The sequence below is a fragment of the Pezoporus wallicus genome, unplaced genomic scaffold (assembly GCF_028554395.1).
Source record: "Pezoporus wallicus isolate ANWC-B61680 ecotype Strahan unplaced genomic scaffold, APGP_CSIRO_Pwel_v1 contig_10084, whole genome shotgun sequence".
NCBI lineage: Eukaryota > Metazoa > Chordata > Aves > Psittaciformes > Psittacidae > Pezoporus > Pezoporus wallicus.
In genome coordinates, this window is record NW_026642497.1 from 147,101 (window position 1) to 173,821 (window position 26,721).

Genomic DNA, 26,721 nt, shown 5'->3' on the forward strand with positions numbered 1-26,721 from the left:
GTCGAGGTTATAGCAGCTCTTGTGTTTCTCACAAGTGCCACTGAGTGTTTTCAAGCGTATTTCAGCTACAATGTTAGATTTCTGTCTAAACATGAAGTGACATTTTCAAAACTGATGTTCAGTATTGGTATTTTTCGAATAACATTTCTCATTTTTATGGCGTTGAATCACTGTTGAGGTTACATTTGATTAAATCAGACAACTGACATTTGAATAACTCGTGGAGACAACAGGGCTTGGGAAAGAATGCAAATTCTAGTAACTTATTTAATGAGCATAATTGACCTTTCCAAGGCATCTGAGCCCAATCATCAATTTTGTGAGCTTGAAATTGTTTAGTTTATGTTCTCTTGAAGTTGCCAAAGATCTTACCAGTGCTATTTTTGAAGAATAGTATTGTATGGAATAATAGCGTACAAATAAGTTATATTGTTGTAAATAGAAATAGAAATACAAAGAAAGAATCCCAAAATAGGATTTTGGGTGCAATTAACTTTGTATTTTAGCAGTGCTTGCTTCTTATCACTATTTGGTAGTGTTTTCATTTAGAAAATATTGATTGTGATGATATAGCTATAGTTAACATCCTCTGTATCTGAGTACAGTTTTGCAAGAGTTGTTTTAGGACTATGAAATCAGAGCAGTTGCTTATGATTAAGCTCTGCAGTGGTACTGGAGTGAATTAGATAATGTTTCAGGCTATCCATAATGATGGCAACCCCTGTTAGTTCAGTAACTGCACCGGATTAAAGTTACATGAGAAGCTGGCAGCTTTAATTCAGGTATATGTGTGCAGTGCCTGATAGCTGGTTCAGTAAATGTTTCTGATCTGTTGAATCATTAACTAGTGCAGACACTAGATGTTCCCTGCATGGGAAGTGCACACCAAAGACAAGTTTGGTTGTTCTTCACCTCCCAAGAATTTGAACATCGGGTCTCAGTTTAATCTCGTGTAATGTGTTTTTGGAAGCTACTTTATACTGAGATAGCAATTGAAATCTGTGTGAGCCATTGTAGTAGAAGAGTCTGTGTGGTCCTGTATTGGCTTGGTGATTTCTGGAGGTGGGGTGTTTTCTGCCAAGAAAGAAATAAATCAAAGGTTGTGTAACCCAACAAACAACAACATAAGAATGAACCTTAAAGATATATTCAACTTAATGTTTTCTGTCAGACTGTTACGTGCCTTGAGATTGCAGTCTGCTCAGACACTCTCTTCATTTGCTCAGACACTCTTCATTTGCGTAGGTCATTCTTCAAATAATAATGATGCCCCAAATAGCTCAACACACATCATCCATGTAATTTTTTCTTAAAGGAACCCTCCTTTTTTAGAAGCACATAGGAAGAACATTCTTTATGTTGAAAGACCAAAGTTTTCTGCTGGAGTTTTTACATGTTACACAGGTTTAACTGTATTGTTAATGATATAGAGCAGGTATCTCTTCAATTCTTGTGCATTGACTTATGTTTACTTATAGTAGAATAATTTTTTGTGCATGTTGGGTGTACCATTTAATGTTTAAAATAAATCTGGTATTCTGTTTCTAGGGAAAGAATGTATCTTCTCTGTAATGGCCCCTCTAGACAATTTAGCTCTGCCAGTAAAACAGTTTTAGTGTCTGAATATTTCTAGTGAATCATTAGTGGGTTTGAGGCTATTCAGAAAAGTTGTATGGCTATTAAGAAAAGTTAAGTCTGAAATTATCAGGTATTTATGTGACATTTGGTGCGATGTGGCTATTCGAGTGACTGAGTAATTAGGAAGAGGTATGTTTTTTCCAATTAGTATTTCAGCTGGCTTCCATTGAAAGCTTTCCTTTACCATAATGTGACTCAGGAACTTACCTTCTTTTGAAAACTACTGGATTACTGCATGTTTTGTTCTCATTGAAATATTTAAATGTAGTCAATATTTTGTGGGAACTTCTCTTGCTATATAGTCAATTCAAAATGTGATCAATCACAAGGATTTTAAATTTGGGGTTATTCTTTTTCAAAAGATATTCTTCTGCCTGTGGAAGGGGGGGCTAGAACTAGATGATCTTTAAGGTCCCTTTCAACCCAAACTGTTCTGTGATTGAAAATGACCTCAATGATCTCCTTGGTATGGCCTCAAACTTTACAAGAAGTTCAGCTTACTTATAAAATGACAGGTTTTATTTAAAAGAAGATGGTCTTGTGCCAAGTGAATTTGTTTAATGATAAATGTAGCTGCCATGAAAGAAGTCCTGAAAGTAATGGGTTTCGTGTGGACTGTTTGCCTAATTGCATTCTCATTTAATGTCAGGCTTAATTAATGTCCTACTTTGGTAATGGTAAAGATGAGAAATTGGGGAAGTCGTTGACATTGGCTATTTATAAGTGTCCAGTGGATGCAGTGTCATTAGGAGGGCCTGGAAACTGCACGTTTGGTCGGCAGAGGATACTTCATCATCACAGGAGCTACTGAAATGTTCTGCAGGTGGTCTTTTCCGAGGGCAAGTTGGGCATGATGTGAAGGTGCATTAGGGAGATTGGTGGAGACTGAATATCCTGAAAGGCAAGCAGAAGAATTTTATAAGGGAAGAGGTTTCTTCAGGCATGGAATTCCTCAGGATGAAGAATTCAAAGATACATATTAATGTTTTAATGAGTTAAAAATAGAAAACTCCTCTCGTAACCTATTTGCATGTGATGTTTTTCTTGACATGTTTTTTGATATGCAAAAGGCTGTATTTTTCAGCTAATGAGAAGTTTCTAGTCCTCATTTTGCAAAATGCTTTACTTATGCAGTGACAGTAATACAGTTCCATAGAAGGATTTCATTTGTCAGTGTAGATGTGAGAATCCTTATGCTTCGTACCTCTGTTACACCTGAATTCTGCAGGTGTTGACATTGTCACCTTTTAAGACATGCCATATTTATAAAAGGTGTTTGATGGTTTCATTGTGTTCTTCTGGTTTTGTAGCAAAAACTCCAAGTATTGTGTCTTCACATATTTTTGGGTTCTCTGAATTTTTCTGTGGTTGATGTTTGGGACAGTCCCAAAATGAGCTCATTGCAGATGCTCATTTGCCAGATTAGATTTTGCTATTGACATGTGGAACGGGCTTTTTGAAAAGCAGGAATATGAAGTGTTAAAGAAATTCCTGCTGTTTGTGTGAACCAGGGTTATATAATTCCCAAAGTGCTTTTTGCAGTTCTTGGGTAAATGCTCTGCAGGACCATGTTAAATTGGTGGATGCACAGGTTTCCAGTGATAGAAAACACTCCATTCCCTTGCCCTGCTTTGGGTGCCCTGTGCTCCCCAAGAATGGCAGAGGATAGGCAGGGTTTCACTGGGTTAACGCTGTCATAGAGCAGTCAGTCACTGATGCCAATGAAGAGTGTTCTCCTAAAATGGCTTCTCCTTTTTGTGTCCTTCCTGTAAGGGATGTGAAAGAGCTGGTGCTGAGTATAGTGATGTTATGAATCATATGCCTTCAACCTCTGAGTTTTCCATCACTTCTGAAAAAAACCCACAATTAATACGAATACAGGTGTTTCAGCTGGTTGTGGTCTTATTTGCTAACTGTAAGCAGTCAGGAATTAATTTTTATCGTGATGGTTTTATTTTGTTAGTTAACTGAGTACTTTTTTCCCCCCATTATTGCTCAGGAATGTAAATCTGTCAGCTAAACATTTGTTTAAACATGCAAATCTGAGTATACCTTTTCAAAACCATAGTTTGTTGGAATTGGAAGGTCATGTAAAGGCTAAAATGCTGTTCCTCAGCTCTGCACTTTATTGGTATAGGTTGTTATGTGGCCACAAAAATGAATGTGTTTGCTCTTTCTGATCAGCAGTAGACAGTGGCAGAGTTTTGTCTGGTTGTACTCTAAATTAACTTTGTGAAATGAAACCAAAATGTGATTTAGATTCATTTGATACAAATGTTTAAAAGCACTAGAAGGGATGGTTGTGTTGAGCAGAGAGTTGGTTCCCGTAGCACTCAAAATCACATTTCCCTGCTTTAAAGCTCAGATGAAAGGGCATGCTTTGCTGAATCAGATACTATGATTCTTGATAAATGTATGTATTTAAAATGCTCCATTATTTAATGGAGAGTTAGGAAGACCATCTAATTCTTTCATGTGATTCAGTGGAAAGCTAAAGGCAGCCTACTGGGATTTCTTTCTCCCAGACATTTATGTGTGTTTTAAGGGCTGTATTGTGCATGGAAGGCAGTGCCAGCTGTTGATTGTCATCTTTCTCATGTCTGTGATAAAAAGCCACTCAAGAAGGCTGAAATATGAGAACGTCATTAGCTTTCCTACTGGCAGAAGTGCTTAAAAAAGCCACAATAGAAAGAAAATAGATTGCGTATTGAAATAAAAAAACCCAAAAACTAAAGGAAAGAAAAGGCAGCTACAGTGAGGTTTTGTTTAGATCCTGGAAAAAGCAAAAACATGGCAAGGAATTTCAACAGGCACAAAGGGGGGGGGAAAGTGAACTTGTGGCTGATGTGCAAGGGTGTGTGTGGGAACCCTCTGATGTGCATCACATGAGTTGCGTTTTGTTGTCAGAATTCAGCCAGTTGAGTTGTTTTGTAGGCACCAAGTGCTAGGTAGGAGTTCATGTTTACCATGACTGACGTGTATATGGTGTGCCTGACTTCAGGGGGAGAATGGATTTGTGTTTTTAAACTGATCTTAAGTGGCACTGTAATATTGCCAGCTGCTTCTTTTTATCTCCTCCCAACCACTCTGCCTGCCCCCCCCCCCCTTGGTTTACTTAAGGTAAAAGGTGGGATTTGTTTGAAGATGGGACATTAATTAAAAGAAAAAGCAGCAAAATGCCCCTAATATTCTTCCTGTCATTAGGAAGCAGAAGGGCGACCATTTCAAAATGAAACCAGGAACTAGGCAGCCGGTGGTGCTCTCTGTGCAGACACAGCTTAAACCATGTGTGCTATTCAGGATTGCAGACAGAGCCCAGTTATGGTTTTGCTTGAAAATCCTTATGACTGTAATTGGGTGTACACAGAGAGATGTATGTAAAGTGTGTATGCTGTGTATACAACAAACTCCAGTTTTAAAGTGTCTATATTAGGAAGGGAATAAATATCTCATTTTGCACTGCCTCCTAAGGTGGAGGGAGGGAGGCAGGGATGGAGCCGGGAGAAAACAGAGGCAGTGGAAACAGCAGCAATATGTACGCTTGCCTGCCTGCCTCACGTTAATGGAACAGCTTGCAAGGTCTACAGGGAATTTGCATTGGCTCTGTCACTGGTATTATTTAGTTCCTTATTTATTGCTAGTGGCTTGATTGTGCTGTATTTTCCCAGCAATGAAAGCTTTTAAAGATCATGTCTGACTCCTTTTGGACAGTGCTGTCCAATTTCTCTCTGCCTGCTACCAGCATGTTGAGACGATCCAAAAGGTAATCTAAGGATTTTGCCAGTAATTCTTGTGATGTTTTTCTAATCTGTGTGTTTTAATACTGTTTAGGCTTGCTTTCCTCTTTTTCTTTTGAACAGATTAAATCATATTCCTAGTGTATTAGGTACAATTTCTTAATTTCTCAATGATTTGTGGTTGTATTCATTGTAAAAATCATACTGTGCAGATCCACTGTTCATTCTTTTTAAGGTATGCATTTAAATGCATTGTTCTGTAGTTCTCAGAGTATGTGACTGTGATAAGGGTGTTTTTTTTCCTACAGAATGATGGATGGATGCTTTACTGCGAACAAGCTGCTTTCGTATTCAAAGTAGCAAAACAGTATTATGATGAAATAGGCAGCACAAGGCAGGGCTTGCAAATATTTTGACTTAGAGCACTTGCAGTCATCTTAGAGATATGCATAACCTCACATTTTAAATAATTCTTAATACGTTTAACATTCGCTAGTTGGAGATGTAAATATGTTAACTTAATAGGATGAGTGTTTGTATTTGTGCTACTCTCTGGATTTTGATAAAATCACATTGAAGTGTGTAAAGTAATGAATGGTGTCAGATCTGATGCAGTACAGTGGTGTCCTTTCAAGACTGGGAAATAGCACCATAATCATTGCTCATCAGGTGCTCTGTGGAGCTTAACATATGTAGCCTGAAACTTACTGGTGAGTATGGTAGGTAGTTAATCCCAACTAAAACAATATATTTAGGTTTGTGAGTAAACAGTTGCAGCTAGTATCAGAATTTCTCTGCAGTGGATTTGATACAGTTAGAAATCTATGTAAGACTCAGAATAGAATATTTGACTTGATTTTTAGTGTGAATTTTGTTCATCAGCTGTCAGAAATTATATTAATCTTTTTGAGGATTGCATCTTCTACAGAGTAATGTACTGGAGGGCTCTCTCATTCCGCGTTTGTGGTTTAAATTGTATCAAAGTTGTCTTCTTTGCTGGCAATGTGTTTCAGAAATTTTACCAGTGATGAAGAAAGATTCTGTAAATAAAATCGGATCTTAGTTGCAAAGAATTGCGTCAGAGACGTTGCTCTCTTCAGATACAAGTTTTGTTGCCCTTAGCCTGTTTTTCAAAGGAAAAGAGCTCCTTGAGATATAGGTTGTGTTGCTCTCTGCTCCCAGCAGTAACTTTCACACTCATTGAGCACTTGCAGCAGTGGTTTGATGGAGGAATAGAACTGGCAGAGATAAAGCTCAGCATTTCCTTACAGATTTCTTGAACTTGGCTGGGGAGAGGAAAGGGGGGGGGGGCAATTGCTGTCCTATGCCTCCATTTCCAAAGAATAAGGTAGGTAGGGCTTGGCTTTCAAGTGCTTCTTGGATGCCAACTGGTTAGCATGGAAGCAGCATGGTGTAATGAGACTTGGCTCACTGCGAGAGCAAGGTGAGATGGGCAGAGCCAGGAGGAGTGAAGGAGTTGGGTTAGTGCAAGTGAGGGAAGGGGGCTTTGGTGAAGGCGGGCACTATTCTGTAAGAAAATAACCTGTGTTAGACCTGCAGCTCATGGAGGTCTAACACTCATTTATTGCTCCTGCTTGCAGAACTTTGTTTTTCTAAAGCTCGCTCCATTCTAAGTGTATTCAGTGTGGATAAAGGTAGTATTTTGAGCAGATTCAACAATCATGAGCTTCCATACAGAGCGGACACCTGCAGAGTTTCCCATAACAAGAATAAAGTGTCTTCATTTTTCAGTACCTTTTTAGTGTGCCACTTTGAATTTAAAATTGGGCATCAAGGACAGAAACAATATGCGAAATTCTAACAAGGGTTCAGGTGCAATATTTTGCCAGAAAGCTCCTACTCAAAATTTACAGTTCCATTTATTTGCTAGTAGTTGAAATACAAAAGGAAAGAAATTGATCTGTAAATCTGCTGCGCATCTTAATGGAAAAGACATGAGCTTTTATTGATTTAATCCCATAAATGACTATTAGATATTTCAAAATGATCAAACAACTCTATGAGGATTCATAGCAGAGAGCTGCTGCACAAAGTCTTGTGATGGAAACCCTATTCCACACAGCATGGAAACCACAGCCTTCAGTTAGCCTTAGAAATGAAATTATTTGAGCATGTGTGACAGTTTGCTGGGAATATCACCCTCTGCCACGCTCCACTGGTGCCTTGTAAGCTCTTTGCCTACCATCTTGGGGGAGATGGATAGGCAGGTTGGGCTGGTCTTACATTTACTGTGATAAATCAGCTAGTTCATGCGACATACTTTTGTATTGAGAGTCTTGCCAGGGCACTGGTTCTGAAACCATGTCTACACATGTATGTAGTAGCTTTGCTCCCAAGAGTATCTGGGCTATGAGAGTGGTTGCTGTAGCTCTAGTGTGTTGTAGTGCTGGGACCTGGGTGTTTCTGTGTGTTCTCAGGATCATGGCATCTGGGCACTTGAGTGAAGTACCGTATCTGTTTTAATTGGCCCTCTTTCAAAGTGTCATGTTTGCTTCTTAGGTAACTTCTTACTTTTAAAACCGACGGTTGCAATTTACATTTCTTCTTAACGCTGCAGTCTTGGGTGGGCATTTTTAGCAGCAGAGAATTTTTTGCTGTGTCAAATATTTGATCGAGTTTTCCTCTGATCTCTTTGTAAAATTTCTATATAGTCCTACTGCGTTTGTGATAGCTTGTGTGCTCTTAATTCTGGGCTTTGCCACCTTTGATTTCTCTTAGGTTTTAATTTGGTTTTGCATCGCTAGAATGGGTAATTAGTGGTATTCTGACTAATGTGCAATGGCACATTTCACTGTAATGACGGCTTCTGACACACACTAAAAATCCTAAAGGGCTTCATTCCCATATGGCTTTTGCTACATTAGGAGGCAAATGGGAAGGATTCCTCTTTCCCCTTGCAATGTTTTGTTGAAATGAGCTCTCTCGTGCAGCTGGTGGGATTCTCGCCGCAGCTAATGGTACTGTAAAAGTGAACCATCTGCTCCTCCGGTCAAAGTGGCTGGCTTGTTTCTTCTTGAGTGTATTCCCGTAAGGATAGAGAAAGTCAAGAGTAAACTGTAAATACGTGCATTTGTCATGGGAGGGGTGACATAAACGTAAATCAGATTTACCTGTCAGACTGGTTCTGTATAAATATTGATGATTTTAAACTATAGAAGAAATATGAGAATTTCTCGGTTCAGAGGGCACACGGGGTTGGCATTCTGGTATCAGCTGTACTGAGGCATTACGTATTGAAATTGGATTATGGAAAGATAAAGCGTAATTCTGTCGTATTTAAATTAAAGGCCTCTGTTTTCAAATCCTTCTGTTCCTTTGCACTTTGGGTGTATCTTGAATGTACTCTTGCAATTTGATATTTACAACAGTGTAGAATTGTGCAAGTGGCTGTTCGTGGGTCTTGAAAAACTGACTTAGAATGACGATTTCTAATGTTTCCTCATTTTTTGGAGCACTTTAATCCTGTCTGGGTGGAACAGACTGGGACTGTGGATTTTAATAATTTCACTTTTGTTCAGTGCCTTTCTTTTTGCGAAGTTAAGACGGGAGATTGTGGAGGGAAGTGACTTGAAAGATAACTCTAGGTGATGACAAAGTTGGATTTCTGTTAGGAATGATGTGCTGGGTTTGTGTCCACAATTGCCATTGATCCTTTAATTGTCTTTCCTCATTTCCTTTCAGTGAAAGGGCATCAGTGTTGCAGTAGTTTGGTAATTTGTTAAAATCACAGGAATTAACTACCCTTAAAGTGTAAAAAGGATCTTTAAGTAGTAAGACATCTCTAAAATCTGAGATTCAGAAGTATCTGAAATACAATGGAAATCACTGTATTTCATTATAAACAGTTTTTTGGTAACTAAGTAAAATGCTTTATTATTGAAATACTCACAAACAATAAGAGAAACCACCTTTCACTGGGATGTAAACAAATGAGTGGGAAATAAGGAGGCGGCCAGGAACATGTAATGAGGCTTTCTGATAGCACTTGTGTATTCATGCTAACTTTTAAGCTACCGTAACAGGACTGTATGAGTCCATACATATCCCTTCAAATGTATTTTTTATGCTGATTCATCTAGATAGACATTAAAAGCTGTGTGTGTCCACAAAAGCCACCTCCTCCATATATACATTGTCACTTTGAAGAAAAACAATGCTAGCAGGGCACTTTTTTTGTGGTAACATAAAGCTAGTCTTAAAAATATGAGTCTATGCTGTAATTAACATTAAAGTGGCAGCTGTCATGCCACACGTTTCCTTGCCTAAATGAATAAAATAAGAAATGTTTCCTTATACTGGGAAGGTTGTGAAAGACCTGGAAATTTGATGCTTTTGATAATATTTAGCTCCGTTTTTTTTTACCTAGCTCAGTATATTAAATGGCCTCCTGACATTTCTAATTAGAGAGGTAATTTAATTCAAATTACTTGTGCCAGTATTTCTTTTGTGATACATTTCAGTAAGGCCTTAGGAAAAAAACACTGGGGGGGGGGGGGGGGGGATAAAAAAATTCTACCTTATCTTCTGAAAAGCTCTTTATGAGAATAGTCTTTTGGACTGCATGAAAATGGAATGGGTATTTTTCTGTCTAATGGATGAGTTTTGTGGAGGCTCCAATACACCCCTTTATGTGATATTGGTGCTACTTAAATACAGTGTAAGAACTGGTTTGCCATGAATGGAAGAACGGTCCTCCTGATATCCAAAATAAGTGTAATAATTCAGGGAATACACCTGGATTCTTTGTAATTTCATGTTTATTTGGAATTCTGTCTGTGTAAATCAGACTTTAAATTGGTTTTGAACACTCTTGGCTGTTTCCCTGCTAGTCTAAAACCCAAAGTGTCCTACAGGGTTAACACTGAACTTTTAAGCTTGAAAGCTCTTTGTTCAAATGAAAACTGTCATGTATGAACACTTGGCTATTGCCCAGGACAAACCAGTTTTTCAAGGCAGAACTTTTGTGAGGAGGAAACTGAACAACACAAAGGTCATGGAGGATTTCATGAATTATTTGGATCCTTCTTGTGAAGGAGGCTGCTGAATATAAAACAATTTTACATTGATGTTTTTAAGTGAGGGAAAGAGACTGCTTTCAGAAGAGGTAGGAGAAAGGAGATTTTGAACATTGCAGAAGACAGATCGGATCAGTGCTACAATGGAAAGTAAGACAGAAAAAGTACATACAGGCATGTGTTTTGCCTGGAAATGTGCAGTTCTTGTGTTTAATTGAAGTTGACACATTTGAGGTTTTGAATCCTAACAGAGTCTGTACATCTGTTTATTTCAACTGTTGTTTGTCTCCGACAAGTGAGTTTTAAATCCGGAGCACCCATCAGCTTAAAGCTCTGGGATGGACTTGTTGATGTATCTGGTTCTTTGGAACCTTTGCCCGTGCTGTGTCACTTCTCTTTGCAGGTCCTTGTTCATCTTTAAAAGGTCGTGTGAGGAACAAATCAAGCGAGATGTTCTCCGGTGCACTTGGGATTCCTGTTATTTTAATGGCAGTTGAATGCTGATGTTAACAAGGAGCTTCACACCTTAGGACAAAATGTGCTTTATAAAAAGCACACCTTATTTAAGCAACTGAGAGAAATGGTGTATGACATCAGCATCCATCACCATACACCTACCTGGAGGAATGTTACTTAGTTTTTGATCAGATGCTGAACACTTGGTGTTGACCCCCCTCTCAGTTACCATATTGCGAAAGTATACATTAGTTCAAAGCATTAAGGAAGATAACTTTTGAAGTGATTTGATTCTACATTTATAGCTAATTATCAGATATTCCCTGAATAGTTTTTCTCAGTCCATACCCATTTTTTTTCTATTATTTAAAAGACTACAGAGTAATACCAAAGTGCTCTTTAGAGTAGGCTTGTAGATAAAATAAAAAGCACTTCAATAGCAAAATCTCATCATTTATTCCAAGCCTCTTAAAAGTTTAGTTTTTGAAGCCTTTTCTGACATGCTTGCTTTTGGTATTGTGTTGGCTGAAAGTGGAAGGGTCCAGAGAATTGTGACTCAGAAGGCGAATGCTTTTAAGTCCTGTGCAGCGGAGTCCTTGTGCCAGCTGTGAAATCAAGCCACCTTTTACCAGCTCTCTTGGCTATCGATTTAGGAAATGCTGTGCTGTAGAGTGGACATGTTTTGAGACTGTAAGCTGAATTAATCATGATCTTTTCCATAAAAATGCCTCAAGTCTGAGGAATTGGCATTCGACTGATATTTTATTTGAAGACAAAGCTTAGTCATGTATTGAAAATCTAAGCAAATGCTATGCTTATATAGCAGTATGATGCTTGTATTAGTCTCCCCATTACCATTACTGCCTGCTGTGTTTCACAATTAATAGAAGATGCAGATGTGACTTTATGTGTTTTATGTGATGCTGGAGACACTGCCAGTGAGCATGTACTAGAAGAGAGACACCAGGACCCAAAGAGATGTGAGCCTTTGTCGAGGGAAATGTTCTGCAAGAGCATATGAGAACAGTCCTTCCCTGAATCTTTGATCAAGGAGGAAACTAGCTTGAATTCTGCAATGGCATTTGAAATTACTTATTTCCAGTATATTGTGTGTTTTCCTGTCCTTTGATTTTGTTCCAGTCTTGATTGCATGGTGAATTAGTATGTTACAATTAGCAGACTTAATTTAAGCATGATTGCTGTGGAATTTGAAAACCTGACTTTCTGTGTTTGCATTTATCTTCCTCTGTGTCTTCATTCCTGTACTTTCTGCAGTTTTCATGGGTCTCATTTGGTTTCACGTTGACAATGTGAGTTTTGGACTTTTGTGGGGGAACAGAACTTGTACAGCAAAAAAAGTAGGATATGATAATACTCAGCTCCCAGAAATATAGTTTACAACAATCTTTTACTTATGCAGATATAGGCTAATTTAATTTAAGAGTCCTGTCTTTCCCTGCTTGGTCTCAGAAAATTCAAGCTGTGTTTGCCTGTGCTTGTGAAGTTTGTGCTAAAGTTCATTACCCATGATCTGTAAAAATGATACTTACTTGTTTCTAGTTCTTTAATTATGGATAAGAATCGTAAAATTGTTCGAGCTGTAAAGGATCTTAAGACCGTCCAGTTCCAACCCCCCTGCCATGGGCCGAGACACCTCACACTAGACCGTGTTGCCCAAGGCCCATCCCACCTGGCCTTGAACACTGCCAGGGATGGAGCATTTACCACTTCTCTGGGCACCCTGTGCCAGTGCCTCACCATCCTCACAGTAAAGAACGTCTTCCTTATATCTAACCTAAATCTCCCATTCAGACTTAAATATGTTTAAGTTTGAACCCATTACCCCTTGTCCTGTCACTACAGTCCCTAATGAAGAGTCCCTCCCCAGCATCCCTATAGGCCCACTTTAGACACTGGAAGGCTGCTATGAAGTCTCCACGCAGCCTTCTCTTCTCCAGGCTGAACAGCCCCAACTTTCTCAGCCTGTCTTCATACGGGAGGTGCTCCAGCTCCTGATCATCCTCGTGGCCTCCTCTGGACTTTTTCTAACAGCTCAATGTCCTTCTTATGTTAAGGACACCAGAACCACACACAGTACACAGCAGGTGGGGTCTTAACGAGAGCAGAGCAGAGGGACAGGATCGCCTCTTTCGACCTGCTGCTCACGCTCCTTTTGATGCAGCCCAGGACACGGTTGACTTTCTGGGTTGCAGGCTGACACTGATGAGTCATGTTAAGTTTCTCATGGACCAGCAAGTCCTTCTCTGTAGCCTCCCACAGCAGCATCCGCCATTGCAATTCTCCCTTTGAGCCTGACCCACAAGCTCTGTTGGCTCATCATCCTTACCCGGCAAAGTTCCATACTCTACAGCCTATCATTGACATAAATAGCTACACTGCCTCCCCATCTGCCCTCCTGTCTTTCCTAAAGAGCCTATAACCTTCCATTCCAACACTAAAGTCACAGGAGCCATCCCACCCTGTTTCCATTACGCCGATGATATCATATCCTCATACATGTGCACACATCTCTTACTCCTCTTGTTTATTCCCCATTTTGTGCACATTTTCATAGAGGTATCTCAGCCGAGTTCCAAATAAATCTGTCTCATTGGCTGGGGTACCTCTGCATTACTCTGAGCATTCATTACAGGTGCTGGCATCTGACTGGTAGGTTAATAAGTACATAAAGCATTCAAAAAGCTTTTAGTGGTTTTTTTCGTTTGAGATCCTACCCAATTTTAGAAGAGGTACATTTATTAAATATCTGCTTTTTTAATAACTGTAAATTATGGCTCTCTGATTTTCTAGGATTTAGTGTTTTCCTCATTTCTTTTATGATTCCTTTTTGTCATCATTGCCACCATCCATTTATTTTTGATACATTTGTGTATTTGTACTTACTGCTTTCCACCACCTTACTCTAAGTGGAATTGATTTTATCTTCAGCCTTCTTGAGTAAAAGAGCTACTAACAGCTAAAGCAAGGATGCTTTCTTAGGTGATGGCAGAACTGCTTTGCCCTTCGACGTGTACTGCATCAAGCTTTACCTCTCAGCTCGTGGCTTTTAATGTTTGTGTTTTTCTTCAGCCTGGTTTTGTGAATGATCGTTGCAGCTTCTGGCTGTTAAAATTGCAGAGCTCTCTGTGTGTATCTCTTTGTAGTATGTGTTTGTATAGGTAGTAACTGGAACAGCCATCCTTGTATGAAAAATTGATAGCTATTGGGTAATGAACTTTTGGCTCAGAAAGCAAGTGAACTTTACACAAAAGAATGAGGTTTGACATGTGATCAGGCTTGATTGCTCCAGAAACTTAGCCTTGCTGGAGATCTGAGGCCTGTTCTTTGTGCCAGGGTAGGAGCTGCACCCTGGGCTCCCCCTCTTCTGCTGCCTTCTGTGGTTTCGTTGCTCCGTTAACTTGAAGTGCCTTCTACAGGCATATTTTTTTTATTACGTTAAAGTAGGCTGCTTATTGGAGCTGATGCACGCTGCAGTGTAGTTATGTGCTTTTGTAGTAATTTTTTCACGTCTCTTAAGTTTGTTGGTTTTATCTGAGACAATTGTTTATTGGCAGACCTGCCTCCATAAATGAGTAAGGACTGAATAAGCAAATACTTGATTTACAACAGTGTCATGTATCTCTATGCATTAATTTATATCAGTTTTACTTGCTATGCTGGGCGTTTCCAGTGTCCACCGAATTCCCCCTCCTGTCTGTCAACTTCTTTGGCATTTAGAGCCCATTCTTACCTAGGTATCATTTTCCCTTTCTGCCATTCAACGAGTGTATTGATTCAAAGGATCCCAAGGAGCGTTTCTTTTCGCAGCACTGAAGGGAACAAACTGAGCAATACGTATCCTCTTTCAGTATCTGTTTTGGATTAAAGCAGCAGGCTGGCATGCACAGCTCACCTTTATCTTGCTTTGGTGTAGGGACAAGCTCTGCTCAGACCCTGTTGAGTGCAAACAGGCACAGCACTGCACGTTCCTTTCTAAGACAGCTTGGTCCTGGATAAACGTCAAAAGTTTTGTAGCTTATTGCTGGGATGGCAGTTTTGGTAAACCTGGGTATTTTCCTAATGTGTCCACAAGGCTATTATCAGCCTGCCTTAGCACCACATGCATTGCCTGTGTGTTTTAGAGGTAGTTTGAGGATTTTCCTCCCATGTTCGTGTGTGCAAACATAACGAGCAGTGAATTGTTTTCGGTGCTTCTGTTTGAACACCTTTGGAGGTGGAATGTTTGTGCATACGTACACAGGTTTTAATAGTTCCACAGGGAAGTGATTTTGCCCTTCTTGAGAATTAATGAACCTTTCTTTATTGAACTGTCTTTAGAAGTAACCTGGCCTCACTAAGAAATGTTGCCAAGTTGATGTTGTTTTCTTGGTTTGGGGATTTGGTTGATTTTTGTTCATTTGTTTCGGTTTGTTGTTTTGTAAGAAGCTGAAGAGTTGGGAAACATTACTGCTTTAGAAAGGGGAAGGTCTCGTATAGTGGTAACACAATGTACACTCATGCCTTCTAGTTCAGAAGCAAAAGGATAACTTTAAAGTGTGATAGTAAGGTAGGCAGATTGAGACTGAGGCTGGTTTTCTGGATGTATATAATTACCTATTTGCTTTGCTATAGGGGATGAACTTGTGAATTGTCTGCCTAGTGACCTGTTCAGTAGGGTTGTTTCTGTCCATAGTTGGAAAGGTGAGTCTCGCCAACAGGGTAAAATCTTTTCCAGTGGAGCTGAGGATTGCACAGGGCCTATCTGCCTCTTCCAAACTACAGTTTGGGAATGGTCAGTTCCAGCAGTGGGGAGTCCTCGGTGCAAACCAGTGGTGCTGCTGGCTGATGGGTAGATTGGCTTTCCACCTGTGGACTAAGTATATTCAGCTTGGGATCTGCTGAACCAGTACTTCTGTGTTGCCTTTTTTGAATGGAGGGTAGCATTAGGAGACATATATAAACCACATATATTCTCTTAATTTCCCATGCTCTGTCTGTTAGTATAGACGTTTCCTTAGAGTACAGTCTGTGCTGGCATTTGCCCTATCTGTCAGTAACTTAAGACTGGTCAGACATGATGATCTGTTTGAACAAGAGAAGCAGCTTTTTGACTTCATCAAGTGAAAAATCTGTGTAGTTACAAAGGTATCATTGGCACATCATATTTATGAGTTCCTGTATAATTTATTGAAAAGATTTGAGCTGGGAATTATCACTAGAAAATAAACTCTGGATGTTGTTTTTATAGGGAAAAGATTACTTTTTGATTTGATTATTTGACACAGGAAGAGTGTAGATTTGCATCACCTATGTGTATCGATTTTGTTGGTCTAACTGTCAGAGAATCTGTCTGTAAAATTTGGCAAATGAATCAATTGTAAACATCTTAGTCCCATTTACATTCGTAATGCTCCCACCCTGGTTAATACTCTACAGCACAAGTGTGTGAAAATACGTGCTCTGTGCAGAAAAGGCGACTCATTAACACAGTCTGATTTGGAGATTATTTCAATGTATTGTTAGAATAACTTTTAAACTAGAGATGTAGTTTATCCTCACACTGAGGTTTGGAACTCCAATTAACTGATAAAGCCCTAATTTGGAACGGTTTTTTAATACTTGAACAGTGAAAATGCTCTGAAACAAAATGAAGAGAACTGTTCACATTGTGTGCCACAAAGCAGTTGCTTTGAGTGACTTTTCATATTGTGTGATGCAAGATTTCTATTAAATGTCTTCACTTCTGAATTTTAAAAAACTTGTTTTTTTTCGTTTTCCGTTTGTGTGCTTAGTTTTCTGGATGCAAACTTTGGGTTTGTTAAATTACACACGTCTGTGTCATTGCAAGCTACACGGTTAAAGGATTAGAAACAATCTAAAATCACTTTGTCGTTTCATTCTTGAATTTGTTTGCTGGAATGTGATAAACTATCTTCCGTGAGAATTGCCGAGTAGAGACTTATTTAAAAAGCAGTTATGCTACGTGAAGCATTTAATAATAGAGTTTGATGAAATGGGAAATGAAAGTATGCAGTTATGCTTAGTTTTCATTAAATCATCCCTTCACACTCTGTGGTGTAACTTCATGGCAGTAGAATGCATAACACAACTGAAGTAGGAGATAGTTATGCTTGAGGAGGTCGGTGTTTTCTCCCATTAAATATGGCCTATATTTATTCTGATGCGTCCCTTCCATAATCAGAGATATATACTTTTTTCTTACTGTTTTTCTTTTCTTATAAGAGCAGATAGGTTTGGAATGTATTTGGGAGGGGAGAATATTTCAGAATAAATTGCCTTGATTTAGTTGAGAATGGCTGTGCCAGTCATTGTAATTTGTTGTGACACTTCATTTTGTTTGGCTTTACAGAGTTGTTTCTATGTTGTTAATAATGCAAAAGGTCTGTACTATACAGCATGGTGTAAGCAGGTGTGCACCGGCCTCAAACATTAGGCAAATTAGACATAGATTTGGTGTTAACTGGCAATTTTAGCCTTTTCTTTTGTAATTTCTTAGCTTGAGGTGATGCTGCTTCTTGAATTTGAGCTCTAAATGAAGCAGAAAGGTTTCTCTAATATATGGCTCATTTTAGATGAAACCAAAATGGTCTTTCATGCAGTAAGTTAATTCCTAAGTACCAAGATGTTAATTTTCCGTCAAAGAAGCAGTCTACATCCAACTTAACCACGTTTTCTGCACCTTGCGTTGTTTGACTCCTTGTTCATTTCAGTTAGCATGTTTGTTAGCATGTTGAAATGTGTGGCATTATGGAAAAAGTTGTTCTCCATGTTTTTTATCTCCTCTTGCTGTCTTTGGGTGTCTTTACAGAAGTGCAGCGCACACTTCACAAGTTGACTCACATCTTTTATTCCATGTTCCTTGTCTTGTGGAATTCATCTCTTTCCACAGGCATCTTCACAGTGACTAATTTACTGGTACCAGCATGAGGCACGAGACCACCCCTTAATGCCTGTCTTTACTATGGAAGGTAAAGGCTTCAATGGTATAGGCAGGACTTTTCTCTTGTTCCATTGCAAAGTGAAGTCTTTTTCACTTTCTAAGACTTTCTTATACCTCATAGATGATTGTGCAAGATTTCTTCCTCTGAAACAGCTCCTGCATTGCACATATCTGTACGAATATAAAATAGGCATTATGAAAAAGGAGGGAGGGGGATAAAGCTGTTCATTCCACATGGAACAGACACCCTTGAACCCAGAGTAAGTCTGCAGCAGCCTGGTACAACTGTCACCTACAGCTAACCAGAAAACCTGGAGCAAAGTGTCCCATTGTAAAAAAAATACTTAAACTTGTCCAATTTATGTCCTCTTGTGAGCTTCTAAACAGAGGGCAAATTTGAGATGCCCCATGGGATGGTGTCACATGCTTTGCACAAGTCCAGGTGCCTCAGGTTGGCAGAGGTGCCTTCATGCCTCTCAGAAGAGAGTTGCCTGCTGTTATTACTCAGTGCCTTTTCGTAGTTGCACTGGCTGTCGTACGGGGAGCAGACTGGGCTGCTGGGCTCCAGCATCTCTCCTGATGTGGCAGGTCTTTCCTCTCCAGTCTGCAGAGTGGTGAATTGGTTCTGCAAGGGCATCTCAGGCCTCGGGGGAGGTCTCATCCTCTTACTGGTCCTTGCCCTTGCAAGCTTCCGCTCTTCTGCATTATTGGCCCTTCTCTGTGTGCTGTTGGGGGAGTTTTTGGCTGTTTGGCCATGTGCTGTGGGTCCCCTGCAGGCTGTACTTGGAACCAGCTATCCAACCCCTTCTCAGCCTCCCTGATGTTGGGCAGCCTCCTCCCCACCTCCTGCAGCTCGGCCACTGGCCACAAGAGATTCTCTGCTTTGCAGGTGGGTTTGCTGTCCATCCGTGCCTCAGGAGACAGGTCTGGGCACCTCCTGCCACCTGAGGTGTGCAGCTTGTGCTTCCATCCTTCAAGTCTTTAGGGAGTGTAACTGTATTTCCTTAAGATAAAATAAGTGTTTATTATAGGAATGTGCAAAGTACCAAACGTACACTGTGAATAATAACACTTTTATCCCCTGTTATTCTAGGATGAATAACTTTTAAACTATTCTTGAACATGAAGAAAAAAATAATCGGTTGAACCAGATGCTTACTTATTCTTATCTATTTTAGAGAACTAATTATCCCTGTTGTTGGTAGTGCTAAAGCTTACAAAATTGCTTCCATCTTTGAATTACTATAATTAAGACAATAACTTCCACATCTAGTTAACATTGCTGTGCAGCTGGTGCATTCATTGACATGCAGATTTTGCATTTTGTAAATTTTCTGCCTTTGTGATTAAAAATTTTAAATACTTATTTTCATTTCCAAAATGTCTGTTTCTCATAAAGACGTCTTTGTAAAGCAAATCAACTGAAACCAAACTCCTGTAACATCAGAGGAGGATCTGGTGAAGTTTGGTTAGGTGATAGTATGTTTTAGGAAGATACATAACCACAGATAGCTTTTGTAGGTGTGATCACTCTGAGTTTTGGATCCCCTTTCATAGCGATTTGGGTCACTGAATTAAATGTCAAATCAGGAGCAAGTCTGTTGGACTTCAGAAATGCTGGAATGTTTGGAAGGAGTTACTGGTTGATGCAAGAGTTAATCCCGCACAGGAGCAACCTAAGGTTGGTTACAAAACTAAAACTCTGTAATTAAAAATCACTAATATGAATAAAACAAAATAATGATTCCTAACCAAAATGTGATTTAAGCTCTGCTTTTTCTGTACATCTTATTACTCCACGTTGGTTTCTATCAAAGTCCATTTTGATAGAAGACTCATGCAGTCGGTGCTAATCTTGTTTATTTGTATATTCAGCAGCTTCAATGAGAAATTTTACAAGGGCTCTAAATTTAGATAGATTTTGAGAAGCTTCCTTGTCACTATTCATTTCTTAATAACCAGCAACGCCATGAAATTAGTTGATAGTGGTTCCTGGTTATTTATTTTGAAATTGTTTTTCTGTGGCCCTTGCTTTCATTACATGAATGCCTCACGGGCATTAATCAGTTTTGCTCAGTGAGTTAGAGACGTCCCCAGAGCAAACTGCTAAAATAAAGAATCAGATATTGATTAATGCTGGGACTGAAACATTGATTTCTTTTTCAGACTGAAAATACATATGAAACAAGGTGTACTAATGGTGCTTGTTTTAGAGGCTGACGTCGGATTGTCTGTGGGTGCATAGGAGAAGGTTTGTTAGGGTGTAGTTGAAGAGGACGCGCGCTGCGTGCAGCTCGCAGGTACGATACCAAATGTTCTCATAAATAGTGCTGGCTTGAGGGCACATTTCAGGGAGTCCAAACCCAGTGTCCAGTTACCAGACCCAAGTCCAATGTCCTGCAGTGTTCAGTTTCAAGAATGCATTGGGAACACTTCAGTACATGTAACAAATGTTATTTTTACTGCAGGCAGGGAAATTAACTCTAGAAATAGGAATAGCTCTATTTCTGTAGTGATGGCAAAGGCATTGTTTCAAATATTTTGATATAAATCATCCGTTTTGCTGAGAATGTTCAGAATTAAATCAAGTTTCTCTTGTCGTCTTACAGATCTCTAGACCTAGGTTTGGCAGCATGCGTGCTTGGTGGCCTTGGTGGCACAGGGGGTTTCAGGATGGCAGAGGGGGGATTTGCATCTTGACAGCCCAGGAGCTCGACCCTGCAGCCCGGGCAGTACAGAAACTCTGTGCTTTTAAAATCGTATTTTGCCTAAACTGGAAGACCTGGAGGGGGTTTGATCTCTGGAATTATGAAGTGGGATCTGAATAAAAAAGGTTAACAAGACCCATACCAAATTGCGAGAGGAAAGGAGGGTCTGAGTTTGGCTCGCCTTGCATTTAATGAAAATAGCAAGATGTTGGCTTATAAGCAAGTAATAGTGCTTGGAATCTCTCTGGACCAGTTAAGAACTTTTTTCTAGTTGGAATACTCAGAGATATATGGGTAACCTTTTCCCTTTCTACTTTCTCCTTCTTCTTCTGTTTTCTTATGCAGATTGAAGTATTTTTAGGGTAAGGAAACATAGAATGTTGTTCAGAGAATTTGTGAACTGTAATAAACAATAGTTAATGCAATTTATAGGGTTAATAGCCCTGTAGCTCAGTATTGAGCCCAATACCGTCTGTTTGGCTAAAGTGTATCTTCCAGGAAATAGTTTTTTCTTCATTTGAACCGTTTCTGCCAACACTTGAATTGACTAGTTTGAATTTCTTTGGCACAAAGCCCTGGTTAAAGCCAGCTTTTCTTCTTTCTTATTTAGCTGTTCTTCTTTAGGAGGTGCTCAGATGCTGTCGTGGTGACTTCTTGGGGAAGGCCACCCAACTGAAGTCTTCATGTTGCCTCCTCCCTTTCCCCCTTGTTTTGTATTTTAGTGACTACTGGAACTTCATCTCTTTGTTCTATAGTTTCTCAGGGATTCCAAGATCTAAAGGTTTTGTGTGTATACCCAGAGAGCTCTCCTCAACCAGTAGAGAGTATGATTGTATTTGTATATTTTTCTCATCATACAACATGGATTGAAGAAATTATGAATTCTGTTTTTAGCCTCTCTGTTTAAGCTTTGCCTTATTGGCAACACACATGGTTCATAGCAATGGCTAAAGAGGCCTAAGTGATGTTCCCCCATCCCAGATGAGACATCCAGGGAAACGAAAAGTTATCCAATTTCGAAGGTGTAAAGAGAATAATGTTTTATTCCTAACTTGGGGCTAGGCTTTCACTCCAAGCCATTCCCTCCTTTGGGTACATTTGTGTAAACCTGACCTATTTTAATGGGTCTCAGCTGTGCTTGCTCTCCAGCCAGTTAACCCTTTCTCTTTTGGTTCCTTATCTTTTCAAATACAGCAGAGAAAAAGGGTTTGTAAAACTCGGTTCAATTTGGCAAACGTGGGCAAGCAGTTAAAAAACTGAGTTTGGGACAGTTCATGTGTTGTGATTTAAATATACTGAGTTTCCATAGCCAGCGCCAGATATCGCTGTGGTATAGTGTATTTTAGGAACTGTCTTCAGCAAACGGATATGACCAGAGAGGATGGAGCTGTGTTTTCTCATTGTACTGGTGTTTTATACTGAGCAATATCTTAAAGTCTTACGTTATAACTTGTATTAAAATACCCAGGGCTTCTTTATTTCTTACATAGTAATATATATTATATTAGAATACTTAGGCCTTTCATGTTGCAAGAAGGATTTTCTGGTAATATAAACATAATGATTATGTGGTATTAATGTAGAATTGAGGATTCTTGTTTTTTTTCCAGCAATTACTGAAATAGAGTAACTGGAAACATACTAAAAAAATCCCATGAACTGAGATTTTAAGCTTCTTAAAATCAGACTGTTAGTTTTTCCGTACAATATACACAATGGCAATCAGGTTTTGGATGGGCTATTGTTGAATAATACATGAATGTAAGTGGAGATTGTATGGAATCAGTTGGATAATTTTGAGGAATGTTTTAAGTACACTAAAGAGCCTGAATAGCAGTTAATGGTGCTTCAGCTTTATTACTGTTTATTACAGTTGGCAGTTCAGTTGCATTTTTTCCTGCATTGAGTTCTCTAGTTTCCTATAGAACAGCAATAAAAAAGCTTACAAATAAGAACAGTCAGATGCACTGTATCCTGTGGCAGAAGAATAGTTTCGCATTGAATTGTAGTTCTTGGCAGTCAGAGCGTGTTTATTGTTGGGCAGCTCCAGAAGATCAGCCGGTGCACGAAGGACTGGGGCAGACGTCAGCATTCGGAGCTCTGCAAGCAAATAGGCTTTGAATGTGTCTGCGGTAACCCAGCAGGGAGCTTCATGGGACACCTCCAGAGCTGAGCCAGTGAGCTCCTGATTCAGCCTCAGCTCAGCCTTCCCTGCTCCTTCCTATTCTCCCACTCCCTACCAAGACAAATACGGTTTTAGTTGCCTGTTTTGAGAACTGCTGAAGTAAGCAGATACGTTTCTGCCATCTAGAAAGCGAGAGGTGCAGTAAATAAATGTACGTAGCTTTAGTACTTAGTTGTGAGATTTTGCTGGGAACCTGGGCTGTTTGTTGTGTTTAAACAACAGAAGAAGTGGTGATGGGAGAGTGATTTAAATTATCTAGTTGTTCACAGCTCCCATGGTTTAAAGATCTTTCCCTTGCCCACTGCAATTACTTCTATCATCTTTGGAGCTAGATGTTTGCTACTTGCAATCACAAGCTGAAAAACAAATGGAGGAATGCAGTGTTCTCTTTGTTTGGCTAAGTTCTGAAACTCGAGTGGGGAAAAACCCCGTTCTGAACTGCTTCATACCGAAGTATTGCTTTCTTTGCTAGAGCAAGTCATGGCATTGAGGGGAGCTTGTTCAGCAGAGGGCTTATCTGAAACTTGCTTTGCAGAGCTTTCTGTTGCTGTGTTCACAAAGACTCTTGAATCTCAGGTTTTAAGTTTTATTAGTAATCCTGCTCGTCTGCTGAATTGTGCCAGCGCTTTGTAATTTTAACTCTACCCCGAGGAATATGCTCTCGTTTCTTACAGTAATAGCCAATAATTGTAATAAATTTATCTGCTAAGTTAGACACTGGTAGGAATAAGTGAAACACTCTGGGGTATTTCACAGTTTTCTGCTTTTTGTGTGATTTGTAGAGCATGAGTTGCACAAATCTGGGGGATTTGTTGTCTGCTATCTCTAGTGGCCTGTGCAGCATGAGTTAGAGTTTTTATATTGCTTCCAGCATATTAAATCATTTATTGATGACGAAGTGCCATTTGTCCCTTCATGCTTCCTTTTTTTGCAGGGTCACTACCAACCTAAACACTGGGAGATTCCTCCTTAGCTGACAGATGTTCTGCAGGACCTGCCTTCAGGTGCTTTTGTCCATCTGACCGTGCCTTATGGTTTCTATTTCTTTCTTTCAGCTGTCGGACAAGCAACAGAAAAAGCTTGATTGTAACATCCAGCACATCTCCAACTCTCCCACGACCACATTCCCCTCTTCATGGACATGCAGGTAACTTCTTAGGACTGCTTTACCTGGACATCATTAGGAAAAATGTCAATGTTCATTGTAGTGAGTTTGACTGTGTTGATACTCTATGTCAAAGTATGCTCTTTGAAACAATCTGACTGTAGGTTTTCGCCTTTTCTAGCTTGTAAGAGGGTCCTTAGTTTCAAAAGAAATGTCTTATATCCTCTTCTGCTCTGTACTTTCTAGTTTGCTGCCATATCCATCCTCTTTCTGGGGACTCGATCCTCTAGCATCCTGCAAAAGAACCTGTGGTAGAGAATGAAGTAAAATAAAATAAAATAAATACATTTAAGTAAATATCTTGTTTTGAGTCTTCTAACACGGTTAACTTGTGCCAGTGATTTCAACTGCAGTTCTCACAAGGAGAAACATCCTGCTTGCTTCTGTTTGCCTCCAGCAGTCTATCAGCTGTGCAGTGTGCCATCTTATGGTCTCTACCTACTACTTAGAGCACCGTGAGGTGTTTAGGATTCTTTCTTTTTTTTACGTTACTGCCAGTTCTACCATGGCAGCAACAGGGAAATGCTCATTTCAGAGCAAATGGGCAACTGCTTTAGTCATGAAGGTACAGTGTGTGGAGAAGTTCTTTCTATAGAATAAAGACTGATAGCTCAGCCTACAATAACTGCAGATTTTCAGACAGGATCATGCATGCAGATTGAACAGCTTGCCTGAACAGCATGTTCCCTTGTTGTTTTTATTGCTAAAGTAGGTAGATGATGTGTGATTACTTTGTTTTTGAGATTTCAAAATGCCAGCAAAGACGGTTGGGCTTCAGGTATGGCCCTAACAGGCTCTAATCAGTAGTGTGAAACAGGTGGAACATTTGTGCCACATCACCCACAATAGAGCCTGTCTGGAAGCACATCACAGTGACATGTAAGAGAAGTAACTGTTGTTTTCATTGTAATCAGACTTTCCTCCTCCTACATGGCAGTATGTTCTGTAAAGACTTTCTGGACATTGAAGCTAAGGAAATGCTGAGAAAGAACAGCAAATTCGGAGTAGCTCAGCTAGAAGGAACCATCTGCTTCTGTTCGGTGAGCATAGCATCTCAAGAAGTGGCATCCAGCCTGTTGAAAGGAAAAAGAAGACCAAAGTTGTTCAGGGATGCCCATGAGAGCCTCAACCACCCTAAGCTTTCATAAAAACCTGTCATATTTGCTTGGTATGCTTTAAAGAAAGCCCAGTCATGGAAGGCTAAGGAGTGACTTTAATGGCATTGTTCTTTTTGAATGGCCTGTGATTTTCAAACGAAAATGCTAACACAGTTGTAGAAGTGGTATACTAAAAACATTTTCATTTTGCTTCAGAATCTCAGATACAATACAGGGCTAAAAATTTGCACAGGGAATCCCTTTCACTTCAGATTCCCTTGGTTCTGTTGTATGTGATTATGGTAGGGATAGCTTTGTAAAATTTGGTTTCAACAAGGCTATTCTTGGTAGAGATTCTACTCTGAGTTACACTGTGCTCTTTACTTTGTTCTTAGAGTTGATATATATATGTTGGATTTACCGAATTCTGAATTAGCTGTACAAGCCTTTAACTGACCTGATGGAGAAGGATGCTCCTCAGAATATGAAAGAAGTGTCCTTGCTTGGCAGATTGCAACAAGATATTGACATGATTGTTGCTTAGAAAACAAAGGCAAAAATGTTCACAGTAGAAACATAGGGATGCTGGGCATGGACTCTTCATTAGGGACTGTAGTGATAGGACAAGGGGTAATTGGTAAAAACTTAAACAGGGGAAGTTTAGATTGGATATAAGGAAGAAGTTCTTTACTGTGAGGGCGGTGAGTCACTGGAATGGGTTGCCCAGGGAAGCTGTGAATGCTCCATCCCTGGCGGTGTTCAAGGCCAGGTTGGACAGAGCCTTGGGTGCCATGGTCTAGTGTGAGGTGTCCCTGCCCATGGCAGGAGGGCTGGAGCTAGGTGATCTTAAGGTCCTTTCCAACCCTAAGTGTTCCATGATTCTATGAAAAATCGCTCTTACTGGTTTTGAAGCTGTGCTGGGCTTTGCAAGCTTACAGTATGAAGTATGGAAGTGTGTCCTAGAAACAAGAGTAGTGCTAATCAGTGGTATCCCATCTTTCCTCAGCAGTAATTGTTGAATATTTCCATTTTTGTGCTGATGTTGCGTATGGGATTTAAAACTATTAATTAAAAGCACATCCTTTGTGACTTCCACGAGTAGCCAGTAGAGCATAGGAAGATAAATTGCGTGTAATTTGAGTTCTCTACCACTTCTATATTTAGGAGTCTTCCCTGGGAAAATTAATTTATTCAAGAGACAAAAGTAGATGAAATTTAGAGTAGAGTCACAAATATTTTCTTAAGAAATACCATATCTGAGATGTGAATCTGAGAACAGGCTGTGATATTTGTTTAGTATTTGAACAGAATCTAGCAATCTGTTTGTTCAGGCACATACACTGGTAAGTTACTAAGAAATGCTGGAGCCTTTCCCTGGCTTCTTTTCTCTTGTCTTCTTAATGCCCCTTCTGAGCCTCTGTTATGAATCAAAGGAGCAGCAAGCATGCAGAGAAATAAGGGAGGCTTTCTAAAATGTTTCCATTCAGAAACCACTCTGAAATCAAGTCCTGTGTGGCACTAGCCTAAGGAGTTATTCTTCTATATGTAATGTAAAAGTCAGTGGGTGTGATATTGCACAGCTGATTGTCTGTTGGGCAAACCTACCTCCTGGTGAACAGTAATCCAGGCAGATACTCTCTAAAACAGCATCCAGGAAATTTCATATCCTATAAAATTGAAAAGAAAAGTGATACTTCACAGATCTCAACATTTGAGATGAAAGTACCTCCAAACAATT

The 26,721-nt window shown here is 39.7% G+C and overlaps 1 protein-coding gene across 18 annotated transcripts in view; it reads left to right on the forward strand.

Annotated features, from left to right (window-relative positions):
- Positions 1–26,721, forward strand: part of MAST2 (microtubule associated serine/threonine kinase 2) — a 213,261-nt gene that overhangs the window by 119,652 nt on the left and 66,888 nt on the right. For all 18 annotated transcript variants that reach the window (XM_057430684.1, XM_057430689.1, XM_057430679.1 and 15 more), the window contains one exon: positions 23,777–23,868. In XM_057430684.1, coding sequence (XP_057286667.1) covers positions 23,777–23,868 — 92 coding nt within the window. The remainder of the gene's footprint in view (positions 1–23,776; positions 23,869–26,721) is intronic.